This window comes from Hoplias malabaricus, chromosome 3 (genome assembly GCF_029633855.1).
Source record: "Hoplias malabaricus isolate fHopMal1 chromosome 3, fHopMal1.hap1, whole genome shotgun sequence".
Taxonomy (NCBI): Eukaryota; Metazoa; Chordata; class Actinopteri; order Characiformes; family Erythrinidae; genus Hoplias; species Hoplias malabaricus.
The window spans coordinates 45,446,738-45,464,927 of NC_089802.1; the positions used below are offsets into that span (position 1 = coordinate 45,446,738).

General features: G+C 38.6%; 1 protein-coding gene across 3 annotated transcripts in view; it reads right to left on the bottom strand.

Annotated features, from left to right (window-relative positions):
* Positions 1-7,887: 7,887 nt before the first annotated feature.
* tox2 (TOX high mobility group box family member 2) overlaps positions 7,888-18,190 on the bottom strand; it is a 131,168-nt gene continuing 120,865 nt past the window's right edge. For 2 of the 3 annotated variants that reach the window (XM_066665426.1, XM_066665425.1), the window contains 3 exons: positions 15,354-15,740; positions 13,760-13,896; positions 7,888-9,549 (listed from right to left, as the gene is read on the bottom strand). In XM_066665426.1, coding sequence (XP_066521523.1) covers positions 9,507-9,549; positions 13,760-13,896; positions 15,354-15,740 — 567 coding nt within the window. In that variant the 3' untranslated portion in view covers positions 7,888-9,506. The remainder of the gene's footprint in view (positions 9,550-13,759; positions 13,897-15,353; positions 15,741-18,190) is intronic. The other variant, XM_066665427.1, reaches the window with a different exon arrangement.

Here is an 18,190-nt window from a genome sequence, read left to right on the forward strand (position 1 = left end):
GATACAGGAGAAATGAAAGTTTAGTCACAAATAACCATTAGTGTTATAATCTCAGCAAATCACAGCCCAGTGTGAGACTTGAGAGATGTGTAAGATACTGGATTTTTTTCTCAGAAGATATATCTGAGCAATAGGAGAATAAAGCACAATTTTAGTCCTTCCTTTAGTCCTTTCCTTCTGATCTCATTATTATTAAAGAGATCTTAAAGAATACAGAATGTCTGGTTTTTCTGTGTGTGTTCTGTGTTCTAAGATGTATCACTGTAATAATTTAGAAATGTTTGTCTTATTAATTTATTATTTGTTTTGATTGTAAAAATTCAGAGAAAATAAAAATATAAGTTCTTCTCTACAGAACATTTAGTAAACATCTCTGTAAGTTTATTATTTTTGTACTTCATGTAAATCAGAATATCTAAATATTTAATGTTTTTTTTTTGGCAGCCGCTGCTTTTGGTAAAATTCATATTTTGTATTTTCTGTTGAATCTTTAATCAGGAACCTTGGTGTAGGATGGCTTAATTTCAGTTTGAAGTGTATTATTTCTCAGATTACTAGCAGTATAGTATATAAAGGGACATGGATTGTGCATGAAAACTGAATTATGTACAATTACTAATGCTTTGTGTTTATAGGATTTGAGCTCCTCAACTGCTCAGGGTCTGAGTTATAGTGTTTTTCATAATACAAAAGTTTTTTTTTGTGGGTGAATTGTCTGGACTAGTTTAGCTCCCAGACTCTTTTGCTAAGGAGCATGCTGTTGTAATCCATGCAGAATGTGAATTGGTCATGTCCTACTGAAATAACAAGGCTTTTCCCAAAAAAGACGTTGTCTGGATAGCAGCATGTTGCTTCAAATCCTGTGTATATTGTTTAGCATTAACGGTACCTTCACAAACATGAACAAATGCCCCCTCATACCAAACCACAGCCAGCTACTACTGGTTTTGGCCATTGCCATTACATATAGAGATTTCCCTGGATTCTCTAAAACCTTTAATTATATTATGAGATGTACATAATGAAATGCTCATGTTCTTTACTTTTTTAGGTTGAGAAATTTTATCCTTCAATTATTTTACTGTTAGCCTGTGCAGTCTATCACAGCGTAATGAACCCCTGCCTTTTGAAAGACACTCTTTTTAAACCCAATTATGACCTATTGCCAGTTAACTTCATAACATTATTTCTAGCATTACACAAATTTTTCCAATTTTGGAAGAAGTTGCTGGTATCAAATTCAAAATATTTTTCAAAAAACAAAACAAATGAATATTTTTTAAAAGTGTTCTATTTTTAATTAAATATAGGATTTAAATGTTTTTCACATAATTGCTTTCTGTTTTATTGCTATTTTGCTCCGCATCCCAACTTGTTTGGAAATTAAAATTTAACTCAGGACAATACATATGAAAATGTTACATTCTGAGAGATAAGAAACTGGAGTGTGTTTATTTACGTGGAACTAAAGCAAATAACAACAGTGAACAATTAACTCTCTTAATTCATTGTGGGTAATTCTCCCGCAGAGCTTCATTTCAGGACTAATTTTACCCCCATCATTTTCACATTTGAGAGCTCCTGAGGACTTCATGCACTAGAGGAGCTCTGGGAATTTACATTATAATTTGTAATAAGGAATTTGATTGATTAATTTGTACAGGACAAATATCTGAGTAAAATTTCCCCAGGCAGTAAAAGAAATGTCATAACTTCAGCAGGATTCAAATAAAACAAAAAAGTAACAGAAACTAAGTTAATGTCAGGTAAAAACAAACATATACACTGATCATCCATAACGTAATGACCACCATCTTGTTTCTACACTTACTGTCCATTCTCTTAGCTCCAATGATTATTCAGGAGCAATTTAAAGTTCTACAATTGCAGACAGTAGTCCATCTGTTGTTATACATACTTTGTTTTCCCATTTAACCCTGTTCTTCAATGGTCAGGACCCCAACAGGACCACCACAGAGCAGTTATGATTTGTGAATCTTTTATAGCAGTGCAGTGACACTGATGTGGTGGTGGTGGTGGTGGTGTGTTAGTGTGTGTTGTGCGGGTACAGGTGGATCAGACACAGCAGTGCTGCTCATGTTTTTAAACTCTATTAGACACACCTCTCTTGTTGGTCCACCTTATAGCTGTAAAGTCGGTGACAGTATCTCACCTGTTGTGGCCCAGTTTGTGTTGATTGTCCCCTAGTAATGCATCAGTGGACACATGACACTGTTGACTGAATATTTTGGGGTGGTCCTGCAGTGACATTGAGGCGTTTAAAAACACTTGCTTCCCTGCTGTGTCTGATCCACTAGTACCAGCAAAATCACACTCTAAGACACCACCAACACGTCAGTGTCACTGCAGCGATGAGAATGTTCCAACTCCAAAAAAAAAGCAGGGTTAAATGTGGATAAGAAAGTATGCAGAGAAACAGGTGAGCAACAGTCTGTAATTGTAGAACTGCAGTGAGCTCCTGTATGGTCAGTGGAGCTGATAAAAGGGACAATGAGTGTAAATACAAGGTAGGTGTTCCTAATCCAGTGATTGTTCAGTGTGAGTATGTGTGTGTGTGTGTGTGTGTGTGTGTGTGTGTGTGTGTGTGTGTGTGTGTGTGTGTGTGTGTTTAACATTTGGCTTCATTGTTGGATTACTTTAATGTTGATCAAATGTCACATTAGCTGCTAGATTCCTAACACTGTTTTAGCTTCCCTCTGTTAGCTGCTCTGGATAAAATCGTCTGCCAAAAGCCTTACTAATCTTCATACACTGGTACCAATGACCACTGACAACACATAGTGCTATAAATAAAGCAATCAATCTGTCAGTGTGGGTCTGTTAGGCCTCTGGACTAACTCTTGTTTAATCTCCTGGACCGATCTGTAGGTTTCTCTGAATAAATGAATATATTCATATTCAATGCCAGCTTTAGTGTACAGAATGTATCCTGGCCTTTCAATTATGTGTCTGCAAGCAAAACTCTGACTGCAGGACCTGTGGTTACTCCCCTCCACCTTTTAATGTGTGGTGTTAGGCCTCAGATTTCCTAAGTATTAGCACTAACTGTAATGACCTCTAAACTGCCATGGCACAAAAAATAAAAAAGCAAAAAAAAAAAAAAACGAAAACAGCGCTTAAGACAGTAGTGTGAGAACTATGCTCAGCTTTGTGGTTTCCTGGGTTTGACTCATACTTCTGATATGAGTTCAGAAATGTGTTGAGGCCCAGGAACAAGGCTGTTATTTCAGTTCCAACATTGCCACTCTAGAGCTAGAGATGATGTACAAAGAAACAAACAAACAAAAAAAAGTTAATGAACTAAGAGGCAGTTTTCTTTTTGAAAGAACACACACACGCATATGCACACACACATACACACACACATACACAAACACACACACACATACATACACACACACACACATACACATACTTCCTGCCACCATATTCCTGTGTGTTTACAGCATTATCTACAGCACAATCTGAACACCTACTGTGTCCCAATTACTGTGTGGAGCAAATACAGGTGTGAGCACTATGAGAACTCATGTATCTTATTGTTGCCCTTTTTATCATATAAACATATCATTTTAGTGGCAGCTGTGACCTCAAATTCAAAGGCCTGTTTCTTACAAATTTTATAGAAACTTTTTAGGAGGAAAAACACAAGCTGTAAGATGATTTACATTGATTCAGTTGTGGAAAAAAAGGTAACATCAGAATTTGGACATATTTGACTACAAGACGACCCCTTCCAGGGTGTGTTCCCTTTCAGCCTGTGAATCCGGGTAGGCTCCGGACCCACCGCGACCCTGAACTGTGGGTTCACGTGATTACACGTGGACACGTGGTCACAGACAATGAATGAATGAATGAATGACTACAAGACAATTCCCAGGTCTTGTATTAGTGTACAAAATGTATACAAAATATTGTTAGCCCCTTTAAGTTTCTGACATCTACTCACTGTTAAAAATCAGCATTCTGATTCCCAGATTCTGATTCTGTTTCTAAACGTATCCATAACTACAATTTGTAACTTAACTTTAGCTCTAACTATAACTATAACATACCACTGCCTCTAAACCTAACCAAAAGGCTAAAAACAGGATTTTTTCATGTGTAACCTTCTCCCATAACTGTTTCTGTAAGAGCTCTTAATGTTCAGTTCTCATGGATTTAGTGAAACAGCACCAGAAGTGATAACTAAAATAAACCTAGAAATATTACAAATATCTGGTGGGCTCTTTTTAGCAATATGTTTGTACTCATTTTTGGAGAACTCAATATGGTGCAGAGTATGGCAGCCATTTTATGATCTCCCTCTTAAGTGTTTGGCAGCAATTTTGTGTTTATTTGTTTACTACTGAAAATATAGCTTATGTATGGGAGCAGTGGATCAGACCATTCACACAGTTTACTTATTGTGTATTATCTTATTTATATGATTTATATGATTTTGTGTTTTGCAGTGCTATGTGCTATGCAGGGCCTGTGCTCCCAAATTTTTGACTCATACATCTGTGTAAAGGTGCCATGAGAATACAATTACTGGATTTGATTTCCTAAGATGAATAATAGAATGATTCAATGCCCACAAAAGGCAGGTGTTGATTTATTGTATAAAGAAGCTCCACAGATTATCTAGGTCTTGTCTTGAACAGATTCTACTTGGACACTTTATTTTAATGTTTATTTATAATGTTTTTTTTTTTAATGTTCTCTCAACCTAAACACTGAATGAGGTCTCTTCATTGTGATCGAGGCTTAAATGATTTCTACAGCATTTATCCTCACAGAGAGTGTTGCTCACAAACAAAAGGCAGAAATGCACAGCAGCTTTGGCATTAAGTTAAAAGATGAGGAAAAGGAAAGCGATTCAAGCTCACACGTTCCTCACTGCAAAATTTCACAGAACAGAAATATCAGGCGCCTCGCACGGTTATCACAGGCCTCACGCAGGTCGCAAAGTTCTCCCTTTTGAAACTTATTTCTTTCATTTTGCTGAATCTGAGAAAAAAAAAGAAAAGAAAAGGAAACCTCTTTTAAAAGGCAGAGACAAACTCTTTTCTTGTCAAATCCGCCCACGTTTCCTGGGCTCATTCTCTCTCTCTCTTTCTCTCCCCTCTCTGAGACTGGGCTATTGTTAGAGAGAGGGGGAGAGAGAGAGAGAGAGAGAGAGAGAGAGAGAGAGAGGGAGAGAATAAAGAGGTGAATTATTTTGTGATGCATAATTCTACATATGTAATGTATATAATTTCTGTATGTGTGTTTGCGTATTTATTATTTTTTAAATTAATTTTCTTTGTTATGCACTCTGCATTGCTTTGGCAAAAGCTGTAGTTTGCAGTTTGTGCCAATAAAGCTATCTGGAACTGAGAGAGAGAGAGAGAGAGAGAGAGAGAGAGAGAGAGATATGCAGGACAAGGACTTTGACTCAAGCTGAGTCTGTCTTTTAAAGACTACCAGAACAGTTACATATGTGGTCTCGTTAGCTAAAAATGTTGACATGGAAACCAGAGCCCATACGTTACACGGCCACATCAAAGAGGGATGAAATGGACAGGGAGAGAGAGAGAGAGAGAGAGAGAGAGAGAGATTCATTGAGATACAGTCTGTTGCACGTTACGCCGCAAAAGTTTAGATACCACACATGTGGAAAGTTTCCATCAAAGAAAGTCACCAACTGTCTCTTCTCTGCAGATCTTCTGTCCATATGTCCAGCTACTGTTCATCACACTACCATCAGATCTCATCACGCTTTTTCCATTCACTGGCCACATCAAATGCTGTTGAAGATTGTAATTTTAAAAAAAGGTGCACTTAATCTTAATAGTTTCTCTGATGAAGTAAAAAAAAAGTTTTTAAAAAAGAAAATGTGGGGACTTTTGATCTTTAAGAGTTTCCTGTGTTAAGTTTTTATTGTCCAGAGTTTAAAATGTTGGTGTAAAATGTTAAAACAATGTCACATTAGTTGATGTCTGTTCCAGAAGTATGTAACTTAAACAGAAAAAAGTAAAATAATTTTGGCAACATTTTGCAAAAATGCCATGGCAGCATTAGAGCATTAAATTCTACAACACTTCCTTAAAATAAAATTGCTCATTAAGAATAATTTGTTAAAACCTTTCAAAATGTCTGAACATTTGATCTAAAAACTCTTAAAAGATCTAGAAATTGAACTGAATTGTTTTGCAAATGTAAAGGTTTGGGTAAATTGTGACAAAATGACAAAGTATTGTGTTGAAGCTTTCTTGCTGTTATGACAGGTTTAGTGTAAATGTAAACTGGAGATCTATCACTGATCAAAGATGACACCATGACAACAGAAACTTCATCATAAACGCTCACCAGTTTAATTAATCTACTATATGTCTTTATTTCTTTTATAGAGACCACTGTAGTTTGAAAGAGTGCTGCATGTGAGAGTTAGACAGCACTTTCACACACACTACTCCCTCACATATAATAGTTGAGTACTGAAAGAACACTGCGTTTGAATGAGTCCCGTGATTTGGATAGGCACTCTATGTACAATACTTTTTCAAATTTAGTAAACTCACATACACTGCTTTTTATGCACAAGTAGAGCATGTCAAACGTCTGTATGAGAAAGTGTACTGTATTTAAGAGCACTGTGTGCCAGTGAGAGTGGTATGTAAGAGAAATAGCAGAAATAAAATGCATACAACATACACAAGGCATCTCTGACACCCACAACCCCCCACACCCTCCACCCCATTATCTTGTGTTTCATTAAGAATGTATGACTGAGGTTTCCACATAATGTGTGTCATAGCACAAAATGGTGCTTCAGGTTTTCTGATTGCTCAATAATGATCTATTTGCCAATTCAATACTAGCCGAGGTGACTGCTGCAGTATGAATAAAACATTGAATGGGGTCTGGGGGAAAATGGGGTGCATGGAAAACCTACTGTAGCTTTTAATTCTGCACCACTAAACTACCTACAGAACCTCAAAACTGCTCTGATCACAGGAGCAATGTCTCTATATGGAACAGAGAATACACACGGCAAGAAAATGACAACTCATTCTTACTCTACTCTCACACTGAAAAATATTAGAGAAATTAAATAGTTTTAAATGATTTACCTATTTTTGTTTTGCTTACATCCTTTAATCCACTGAATGTATCTGATTCCATTTGGGAGGTAATCGGAGAAATAATGCTTTAAAAACTGTCTACGACTGGAACACCTCAAGGTATATATTATTTAAAACATAAATAACTATCTAGAAATAGGTTAAATCAGTCTGAGAGTAAGACCTGGTTCATTCAGTAAATTTAGACTGATTTAAATGAACAGGATGAAGTTTTTTATTTGCAGTTCAGGCCTTGCACTGCTCACTCTCTGGCTTCTTCATACACTGCAAGAAAGCAGTTACAAGAGTTACATCTTTTTAGACTCACAAGTGTTTTCTTCAGCTCCCTGCTCTGGTGTCAATGAGAAATCATTATGAATTTCCACAAAATGTATTGTCATCTGTAACTGCACCAGTGCACCCCCCCCCCAAAGAAAGAAAAGACCATTCACTTCACTTTTAACATCTTTTTTATTACTGACAAATGAAACAAAAAGTCATAGTGACACAAAATGACCTGGCTGGCAAGGAAAGAAAACGGCCAGCATCCGAAAAAAATAAAATAAAATAAAATAAAGAAAATAAAAAGCAAAAAGCAAATCATTTCATCAACATCAAACCAAAAAAAGTAAAAAGCCAAAACAAAACAAACAAATGCAAAATTCCAAATAATGTAGTTTATAAGCAAAAAAAAATGATCTCATTTTGTTCATAAATAGAAACCTGTTTAACAATTAAATAACTGATGGGCAACTTGCAAAAAAAACAAAAAAAAAAACAACAAAAAAAACAAACAAAAAATAAAATAAAATAAAATAATAAAAAAAGATAAGTTGGTAACAATTTAAAATAATTATCATTACTGGCTTTACAAATAAAATAACTACAATTGGCAGGTTTGTACACAAATTAAATGTCTTAAAAGTTATTCTGTTTTCCCCAAACTAAAATATTATGCTACAGTGAAAGAAAGAAAAGTTTGACTAAATGATCAAATGTATTTTTTTTCACAAAACTTAAGGATGAGATCAACACAATATAACACCTAGCAAAGCTACTAGAAAACTATAGACCCACTGTTGTTTTAATGTGTGCTGTAATATCTCACATTGAGCGTATTTTATTTCGCCTCTAAATGTCGGACTGGTGCAGATTCCTCCGTCAGACCAGGCTTACACCAGGCCATTTAAAATCCAGACCTTAAGTTTAAATCTGGGCTCCAATTCACATAAAAGCTCTTCCCCGTTTTCGTCCATCTGAAACAACCTGAGACACACAACAGCCAATCCATCGCTAGAGAATTTGGCTCTGAAAACAAGCCTCTTACAGACCCAGGCCTGGACAGTCCAAGTGTCAGAATAAATGATGAGCAGACCCCCAACGTGTGGAGCCTGAATGGAGAGCCAGGTCACGCTCTCAGTGATGGTGTTCACCATTCGTCTTTATTCATAAATCCCACCAGTGAGCACAGATTTAATGCAAGATTGTGTTTGTGTGAAACACTCCTCTGATATCACCTGCACAGGCTGATCAAATGTACAATGCACACTCACACATGCACTCACTCGCACACGCACACGCACACACACACACTTGCGCTCAGTCACATACCGGCACACACACAAGATACCATTTAAAATACAAATTAATGAATTATAAGTCATATTAAAGAAGAAAAAAATATCTGGACTTCATTTTTCCCAATTTGATCCCAAAAAAGTGATATTTACAATCACACTGTGACAGATCATTAAAGACCCATGGAGGCCTTTAAAATTACAAAAAGAAGTCGTTAAATTCATTTATCTATTCACTTGTTTTCTGTTTTTTTTTCTCTTTTCTGTCCTTACTAATATCTTCTCAAAATTCACAGAGCATCAGGTGGACCTACAGTAAGCTGTCGGCCTTTGATGACTTCATCAGAAGAGGATTTCTCTACAGTACAGGACCTGTTATTGGCAAAAAAAGCAATGTAGCAAGCAAGAAATAAATAAAAACATAAAACGAGAGCATGAAAAAGTAACCGAGAGGAGGACTGCGGTCCTCTGTTTTAGTTAAAGCTCATTCGCCCTGAGGGCCAGTTTTACGGTAGTTTGTTTGTTTGTTTGTTTTCTTTTTTCCTTTTATATATCTCTTTTTTTGTCTTTTTATTTCTTTATTCAGAGAAAGAATGAGTGCTCTGGAAGGTCTCCAGTGGGAGGCCTATACATTTTAAGTGCTTGGCAAAAAAATGAAAGGATCACTAGTAGTCTTCAGAATACGCGCACACATCCTTCTAAAAACGAATGAAAAATGACACTGAGGAAAAACGGAGGGTGTCGGGGAAGGGTGGAGAGGTGTAGGGTACTCCCTGGTGTTGTTTCATCACTTTTTTGTCTTCTTCCTCCTCCATTCACTTCAAGTGAGGTAGAGTGTCTTGTCCCTGCCTATCAGGCTGCCACTGCAAAATCAACACAGACACAGGAGAAATTAACCCTGGGAGCTGTAAGCTGTATTCATAACACCACAATAACTGTCAGAATACAGAATGGACCTGGGGGGGTCCATTTTTATTTAAAAAAAAAATCAAACCATGATGAACATTACTAGTCTCAATATTTTAACCCCTTATGAGTTTCAAATCAAGTTTACACAACAATATTTCATCACATAAGCTGAGTAAGCACTCAAGAACAAATATTAAATAATAAAAAAAATATGCATTGTGTTTTAATGTGTGTACGTCACTTATTTTTTCACTTGACTTTTAAAAGTTCTCTTCCAGTCACTCAGTCATACACAGGGCACTGACCATTTACCTTTAAGGCATTTAGCAGACGCTCAGACGTTCAGAGCAACAGATGTAACTTGCTCATGGATCTTGGTAAAGCAAGGTGTGACTACCTGAGCAAAGAATGAACCCTAGGCCCCACTGCCGAAGACAGCGGCGATACACACTACGCTACACCAAAGAAAGGGCAACAAAATGCCACAAATGAGGATGAACTGCCACTTCCAGCTCAGTGCTCAGTTTTCAACTATCAGTGTTCGGTGTTCAGCTCTCAGTGTTCAGCGTTCTGACATCCTGAGTCCTGGCTGCATATAATAACCACACAGCACTCTGCTGATTCAAACCTGACATCTTCCTCCAGCAGACACACACTAACTACATGAGCAGTGTATTCTGGGACTGGTGCCTTCTCTCTCTCAGGTAGTGGCTGAAAAGTGGGAATGTTTACTGGGCAGTGAGGTGTCAGTGAGATGGCTTTGGTGACAGACAGAGTTAAAGCCAGCAGCACAATCACTGCACTGCCAGGGGAATTGTCTCATAGGAACTGCAGTGATTTGGCCTTTCGAAGGGCGCACACATACACACACACACACAGGTGCTGGGTGCTTGCAGGATTGGCCGATATGAAGGTAAATTTATATCATAATATTGATATAACACAGTCTCAATTCCAAAACTATATCAGAATAAATGACATTCTGAATCATGACCTTAGTGTTTTGTATTTTCTAAATGTTCTCTGTCCTCTTTCTTGCTGTCACTTTCTTTACATTTTGTATAGTACCTGAGTTTGTGTGTGTTTTCAAGATGTTCTGCCTTTCGCCAGGTGTGCCATTGTAAATTAGAGGATGTTCTTAATGACGATCCTGGTTAAATAAAATAAATAAATATCTCATGACATTCTCGCTGCAGGATTCCTTTATGGACATGGTGTAACATATTTAAGAACATCCACAGTGAAATCTTCGTTTAGATGATTTAAGTAATGTTTCAGTACGTGCAGTGCAGTTGAAAACCAAAATTCATTCATTCATTATCTGTAAGCGCTTATCCAGTTCAGGGTCGCGGTGGGTCCAGAGCCTACCTGGAATCATTGGGCGCAAGGCGGGAATACACCCTGGAGGGGGCGCCAGTCCTTCACAGGGCAACACACTCACACCTACGGACACTTTTGAGTCGCCAATCCTCCTACCTACGTGTGTTTTTGGACTGTGGGAGGAAACCGGAGCACCCGGAGGAAACCCATGCGGACACGGGGAGAACACACCACACTCCTCACAGACAATCACCCGGAGCGGGAACCGAACCCACAACCTCCAGGTCCCTGGAGCTGTGTGACTGCGACACTACCTGCTGCAAAACCAAAATTCTCTTTGTGAAATAGAATACAATATGTGGCCTCACACTTTGTTGGGACAATCAGGCTCATTCATAAAAAAATATTAAACTAAATGTACATTCATACACAGCCCATGAGGCTAGAAAAAGTGTCGTGATGGCAGTCCACTAAGCAGCCTTTTGAAGCTTGTTGGGAAAACTACCTAAATGGCAGCAAATCAACAAATGCTTCCAGCAAAACTAGGCCAGAAAAGTAAACAGGCCACTTACGGTGGAAACAGCTCATTTTCAGGAGTGGAAAAGACTAAGCTCCACAAATCCACCCAGTGTGAAAATAACAGGCCAGTTAGGTGCTAGCGTGCAGGCTAGCCCACAGAGAAGAAAGAAATGAATCCCTCTTAACAAGTAGGAGCTCTTCCCCTCTTCGTTCTCCTTCTTCGCTTGGACTGTTCAGTTAGAAGAGGAGATCACTGAAGAGTGCTGACGTTGTGATAAGAAATGACAGCTACAACTGAAATAGCATCTGATAGCAAGCTGTCACTACTGATTACAGGACTAATCATGTCGTTTAATGGCTAAAGTCATGGTGAACTGAGCAAAGAGGTTTTTAAAAAAGGGCTAAACCAATTAAACTGGATTCAGTTTCAAAAACGTATTCAATAATGAAGAATGTATATGCTTTCACAGAGAATACTTAAAAATTAAAATAATTTAAAAAATGAAATAAAATGTGTTTAAGTGATTCCGTTATGAAGGCTGTGTTTACTGTGCATGTCTTCACAATGTGAAAGGATTATCATTCATTCATTGATTGTTTGTAACCGCGTATCCAGTTCATGGTCACACACACATGGAACACACCCTGGAGGGGGCACCAGTCCTTTTTGCAGGGCGACACACACTCACACAAACTTGAGCTAGCAGAGGAAACCCATATGGACAAAATGCTGTAGGCGCCAGTGTTCCTGCACCCTGTCCCCACCCAATGATGATGCTCCACTCAAACTGCACCTGCCAGAGGATATGAGTCTAGGATTTTGTGCTCAATTTATAAGCAGCCCATTGGACCACTGGAGCCTCCAGCCCTCAGCTCCACCTCCTCCTCCCTAACTCTTAAGGGCACCTCCACATTTATCAACCAGTTCAACCAGAGGTAAATTACCTGAAGCTAGGGGGTGTAGCTGCCCTATAAGATGCTGCCACATTGTACATGTCATAACAAAATCAACCAGATGCGAAGAATATCCTCAAGTGCGCAAATAAATACTTTGCTATCCTTTGGAGAAGTGGTGACACTGATCAGGCTATTTTCCATTTTAGGAAAGCAAAAGGAGGATGTACAACCGCAGCACCTCATTCACACGCTGAACTTTAAAAGCTCTTTCAGTCTGAGCTGCTTTTGGTGAAGCTAAGAGCACATGACAAAGCAGAGGCCAAACTAATCATTCTGACATTTGTTAAAGTTACAATTGCTGGAACACCACTAATCGGTCATTCTGTTTGTTGCCATGCCAACCACAGAGAACGGAGTGATTGGTCAGTGAGTTCATACTGCTGCAAAAATCAAACAGAGGGTGAATAAAATATTAATGCATTCTGAAACATTTTGTTCAGAGTGATATATGTTATACATCTGTTGTATTTAAGTCAATCGTGATAAACACACGACATTAAAAAGCCTTTGATTAGGGGAGTAGAAACGTTTAAATCATACAATAAAATCTTCAATTTAACAACTTGTAATTAGAGTTGACTTAAATTTTAAGCATATGCCACACAAAGAAAAAAAAAACAAAAAAAAAAATCTAATCGCATTCATTCTAACTAAGAACTTTCTAAATGTCACAGTGTGTACGGTCTGTGTACATTTTGGTCATTCTATTTTCATTTTAAAAACAGATATTAAAACAATAACAATGTGAAATAGCAGCAGAGATGGCTGTAGATGCCATGTTTACAATTTCCTGCTAACTAACAGCTCTGAAAACAGTAAACTTACAAGAGCAAGCGTAAAAAAATCAAAAAGAGCGCTTTGTATTTACGCGCCTTTAGTTACCTTGACGACGGTGTTAAACCTCGATTCGAGAAAAATAAAGACGGACTGTTTTTCTGTTCCTTATTCTTTACATATTTAGGTTTTCATTTCAAAGAAAAAAATGAAAAATTGCTCAATTTTACATTATATCGGTTTAGAGTTTGAAATTAAAATAAAATAACCATTCTTTTTTCATTATTTTTTAATATCTGTTTTTAAAATGAAAAAAGAATTACCAAAAAGTACACAGACCATTTACTATCAGTTTAGAACAGACTTTCTTTAGTGTTGGAAATACCATGCTGAGCACATTCCGAGTGCCTTTCACGGGGCACAGCTTTGTGCGAACACAGTCTTTACTGGTTGGATGGTTTGTGTCAGCAAAGGGTTAATTGAATCATCAAATATAATTAGTAAATCACTGACAGTGGAACAGCGTTTGACAGGACTGACTGGAAGAGAAGTGTCTTTTAAAACACATGCACACACACAAACACACACACACACCTGCAGTGGTTTCCTCCACACTCCCGATTGCAGTACTCACTGTCCCAGTCAGGGTTCTGTCCCACTGGGTTCGGAGCCCCAGGAGACTGAGAGCCCCCCACGGTCTTCTGATACTCTGACGGTAAGTGAGAGAAGCCCTGTGGACAAGAGAGAGAGAGAGAGAGAGAGAGAGAGAGAGAGAAACACTCATTTATTGCTCCCTCCGCAGTAATTCAAAATATTGATTTTTTTTCATCAAATTCTACAGTGATGAGCAATTTAAAAAGACAAGACAGAAGAAGAGAGGGGGCTACACTCAGACAATTTCAAACTAAAGCCTCCCTCCATCTTAAATGTTTTTTTTGTTGTTGATGTGTGTGTGTGTGTGTGTGAGATTTGAATAATTTTTTTTTTACTTTTACGACTTTGCAGAGAGGTGCTAAGCAGAAAGAGCCAGTTTCTAAAATCAGACGCTTTCACTCAGCTTCACACGTAGCAGCTCTCTGCTGAATCAGATGACACCTCCATACACACCTCCATCTCGCAAAACAACACACCAACGGAACCCACCTCAACCCCCCCTCTCTATAGTCAACAAACATCACACTTCATTACAATAAACCCACTGTAAACACTCATTATAGGAGAGCTTTGTGTTTCTTCACTTTAAATGGTAGGAGGTGGTGGCTCAGAGCTTAGTAGCACTTTTAGAATCAAAAACACATTCCTTCTGCCCAGTTACAGTACAAACTGCACCACATCCATGGAGATCCAGTAAACCTGAGTGCCATTACAGTATCCGTCAAAGGTTTGGACCTACACAACTCCAAGAAAGTGCATTCCTTAGTTTCTAAAACCAAATAACACACATAGCTTTACTACATTCAAAAATACTGGTCTTCTACCACAGAGCTGTTTTAAAGCACTCTACTTCTGCACAGCTGACTTCCTCAAACACATTAACCAGAACAGTCACTCCACTAATCAACTGGAAACAGGGTACACATAGTAATTAGGAGGATTAGAGAGAAGAGTTCACCACATTTCTACTCTCAATTTCACCAAAGTTGTAAATGAACATTTATTCAGAACTCAACAAACACCTATTATCTCCAAAATGGTAACGTTCCAGAAATCCCTGTCTTTATGTGACTTAATATAACAAGATTTAATTCAGAGTAATCTAATCTAATGCGTGGAACTTTTGACACAGTGTGATGTTGTTGTTATCCAATTTATTAAGGGTAAGGAGTGTACACTTCTAAAATTGTTAGTTTTTTACAGGGACTCATATGTACCTTCCCACAGGGGACTAAAATGATTACTATAATATAGATGTGTTTGGGACCATTGTTATACCTCTGAGGTTATATTTATTTGCACATACTGCACATATATATTTGTGTTCACTAAAGATACAGAAAGTGTAAACGTATTGTCAATTGTTCATCAAGGGCCTTAAAATACAGTTGTGCAAAATGAACACTGCATTCTCTTTTCCTGAAGTAAATGTTACAATTTATTTATATAAAGCAAATCTTAAACATCTACTGAGATATATATCGTATAATTCTGATCCTTAATGAAACAAACAAACAATGTACCCCCAACTAACCTGTTGTCCTGGGGGTGGGGAGTGGAGGGAGGCCTGGAGGCCCATCTGGTGGGAGATGATTGGCTGTGACTGGACCTGCTGCATGCGGATTGGCTGGTTAAGGAGGGAGCCCTGGTGCAGGGAGAGCTGCTGGTGGAGGGGGGGGCTGATCTGGAAGGAGGCGGGGGGTGAGGCGCTGAGGGTGGGCAGCATGGCCGAGCGGGGCAGTGCGTGCCGAGGCGCCCCGGCCGCGTAGCTCTGCAGGTCAGAGAGGGGGAAGGGACTCGGCCCCAGGTACGGGGAGGAGGGCTGGGGGGGCACACTGTACAGCGGAGGGTTGGGGGGCATCATGTGTGACGAGGGTTGGCTGGACTGGACATTTTTGCTCTCCACTGGGTCATTGTAGGTCTGAGAGAGAGAGAGAGTAAATTAAAAAAGAGATCAAAGAAGTTATCAGAGAGCACAGAACCAGCTTAAAGCGATGTTTCAGCCAAAAATCTAACAATTTCCCCTTTACCCCAAAAATGAGGGGATCGTCCAATACCACGGCTGGGGTCTGAAGTCTGCCACTTTTATTTTGCACTGCAGCTCTAAGGCTAATGTAGCTAACAAGTAATTGAAGTTTATATTCAACGTTTTAGCATCAAAAGAGCGGCATGTCGGACACATCTTACATTTGCCTCAAACCATAAAAAGCTGTCAAATAAACACACCTGCCTAAGTACGCAGTGTGTTGTATAGTGCTAACACACTTACCATCGTATGACATCCTGTTACCTACATTATATAATAAAAGTCATACTTTTGTCCTTCAGCCTCAAACTCAAACTTTATCTGAGTTTGCTGAACACCTAGCCATGGCCATGACAAACTTTTTTTTTAGAAATAGGGACCTTTTTACAGTTTTAAAACATACCTTGCCCTTCCTAGTCAGTATCATCCACATATGAAAACTCAGCTGCACATTTCTGAATTTTCTGTGTTGTCACACAAACATCACCTTTACATACAGTATTTGTAGCAGAATTATTCCACCCATTCACACATTATAAAGAGTGTTTCAATGCAGACTGCTTTTTTGGGTGAGGTAAAATAAAAGGCTTCTTTACAAACAAGAATCTTCCAGGCAGACCAGCAACTCTGTTGTATAAAGCATGTAAGTATGTAGTCTACATGATTCTAAAGTGGTGTTACCTACTATCCTCGTAGCTCCAGTGCAAAACTACAGAAGCATATCTGTTCGGACTGACTCTGTTTGAGTGAGGGTGAAGTTGGCTGAACCATGGCATTAAATAAAAAATATAAAGTAAACCGTATTATACTGCAATTCCAAAATTCATGTGAGGCAGTTTTAAAGAGAGTGTTAAAAAAAGAAGAACTGCCTGAGGCTCTTCTCCAATTTAAGCAAAACCAGTTATGTATGTCTGTAATAACATTGCTGGACAAAACTTCCCATGCATGCACTGCACAAACACACCCTTCATTCCAAACAGGAAAAAATACATAGAAAATGCTAAGTAGTTTTTATTAATTAATTTATTTATTTATTGGATCCACAGATTCTAAATGCCAGTGTTTGTAGTGAATGATGAAAAGCATAGGCTTTATTTAGCTGCCACTATAACAGACATGATCTACGATCAGACTGCTTATATATATTGAACAGTTAGACAGAACTGATCAATAAGAAAATATACTAGATGGATGGATGAAGGGAGCGATGCATTTGCAAGGCTGCATGGAGAAGTGAACAGAGAGGAAATATGCCAGTGTATGTGTGTGTGTGTGTGTGTGTGTGCTTGATAGAAATCACCTGCCCCTGGAAATTTCCAAACATATCCATCTTAGAATTAAACAAGGGGGCTTGGAACTCCTCCAGGAAGTCATTTTTTATCACTCTACCCCAAACCATTGCTCTAAACCCCAGCGTTTACATAAAATCATACAGCCACAGATATATGGATATAGGATACATTTCATGACATTCAATTAAGAACCTCATATGTCACAAAACAGTGCAACATTTCAGACAAGCACCTCATAGTGCTCATTAATTCCAATTTTTCCTGCATAGTTTTGCACTACATGTGATATTTAAGACAAAAATACATCAGATTTTTCACACCAGATGTTTCTGGAAGAAATGCTAATCTATCATTTGACATTCGTACTACTCCTGAAGAGGGAGGAGGGCCTCCTTTTAAGAACAGGCTTTCACTCGGCTGCCATAATCAAGCACCGCACATTCACCAAGACAAAACACTCACAATAACTTATTAACCTACAAAATGCCGCCAGGTGCGTGCCCAATCCGATCGCTGCCGAAAAAAAAAGCCCAGTTCCTCAGCCGCGCACACAATCATTCCTGTCTTTCAGTTGGGTTTAAGTACGCTCTCCACCAGCTCTCCGAAGAAACATACGGAAAAATAACATCCTTTAAGAACAACAGTCATTTTCTCCACATAAATATATGTTTCGAACCCTGACGACTCTGAATGTGCCACGGATTTTGGTGGTTATTTCATATTTCTGTTTTCTTTTTCTGTTTTTTTTTTTCTTACCCAGCTTGGTATTTTCTCTTTCTTTTCAGTGCCTGCTAGCTCACAGACGCATCAATCAAAGTGTCTGCGAGAAACAGATTTTGACGAAATATTTAATTACGCGAGACGAAGGACGAGAAAGGCGTTTAATAGGAGCTGCTGAGGGAGGAGGCTTGATGAATACACCATTCACGGCTTAATCAAGCCTCTTGTTTTGGGCCAAAGAGCTTAGAGACAGAAGTATAGAAAACGAAGGAGAGAGAGAGAGAGAGAGAGAGAGAGAGAGAGGGAGAGAGAGAGTGAGAGAGAGAGAGAGAG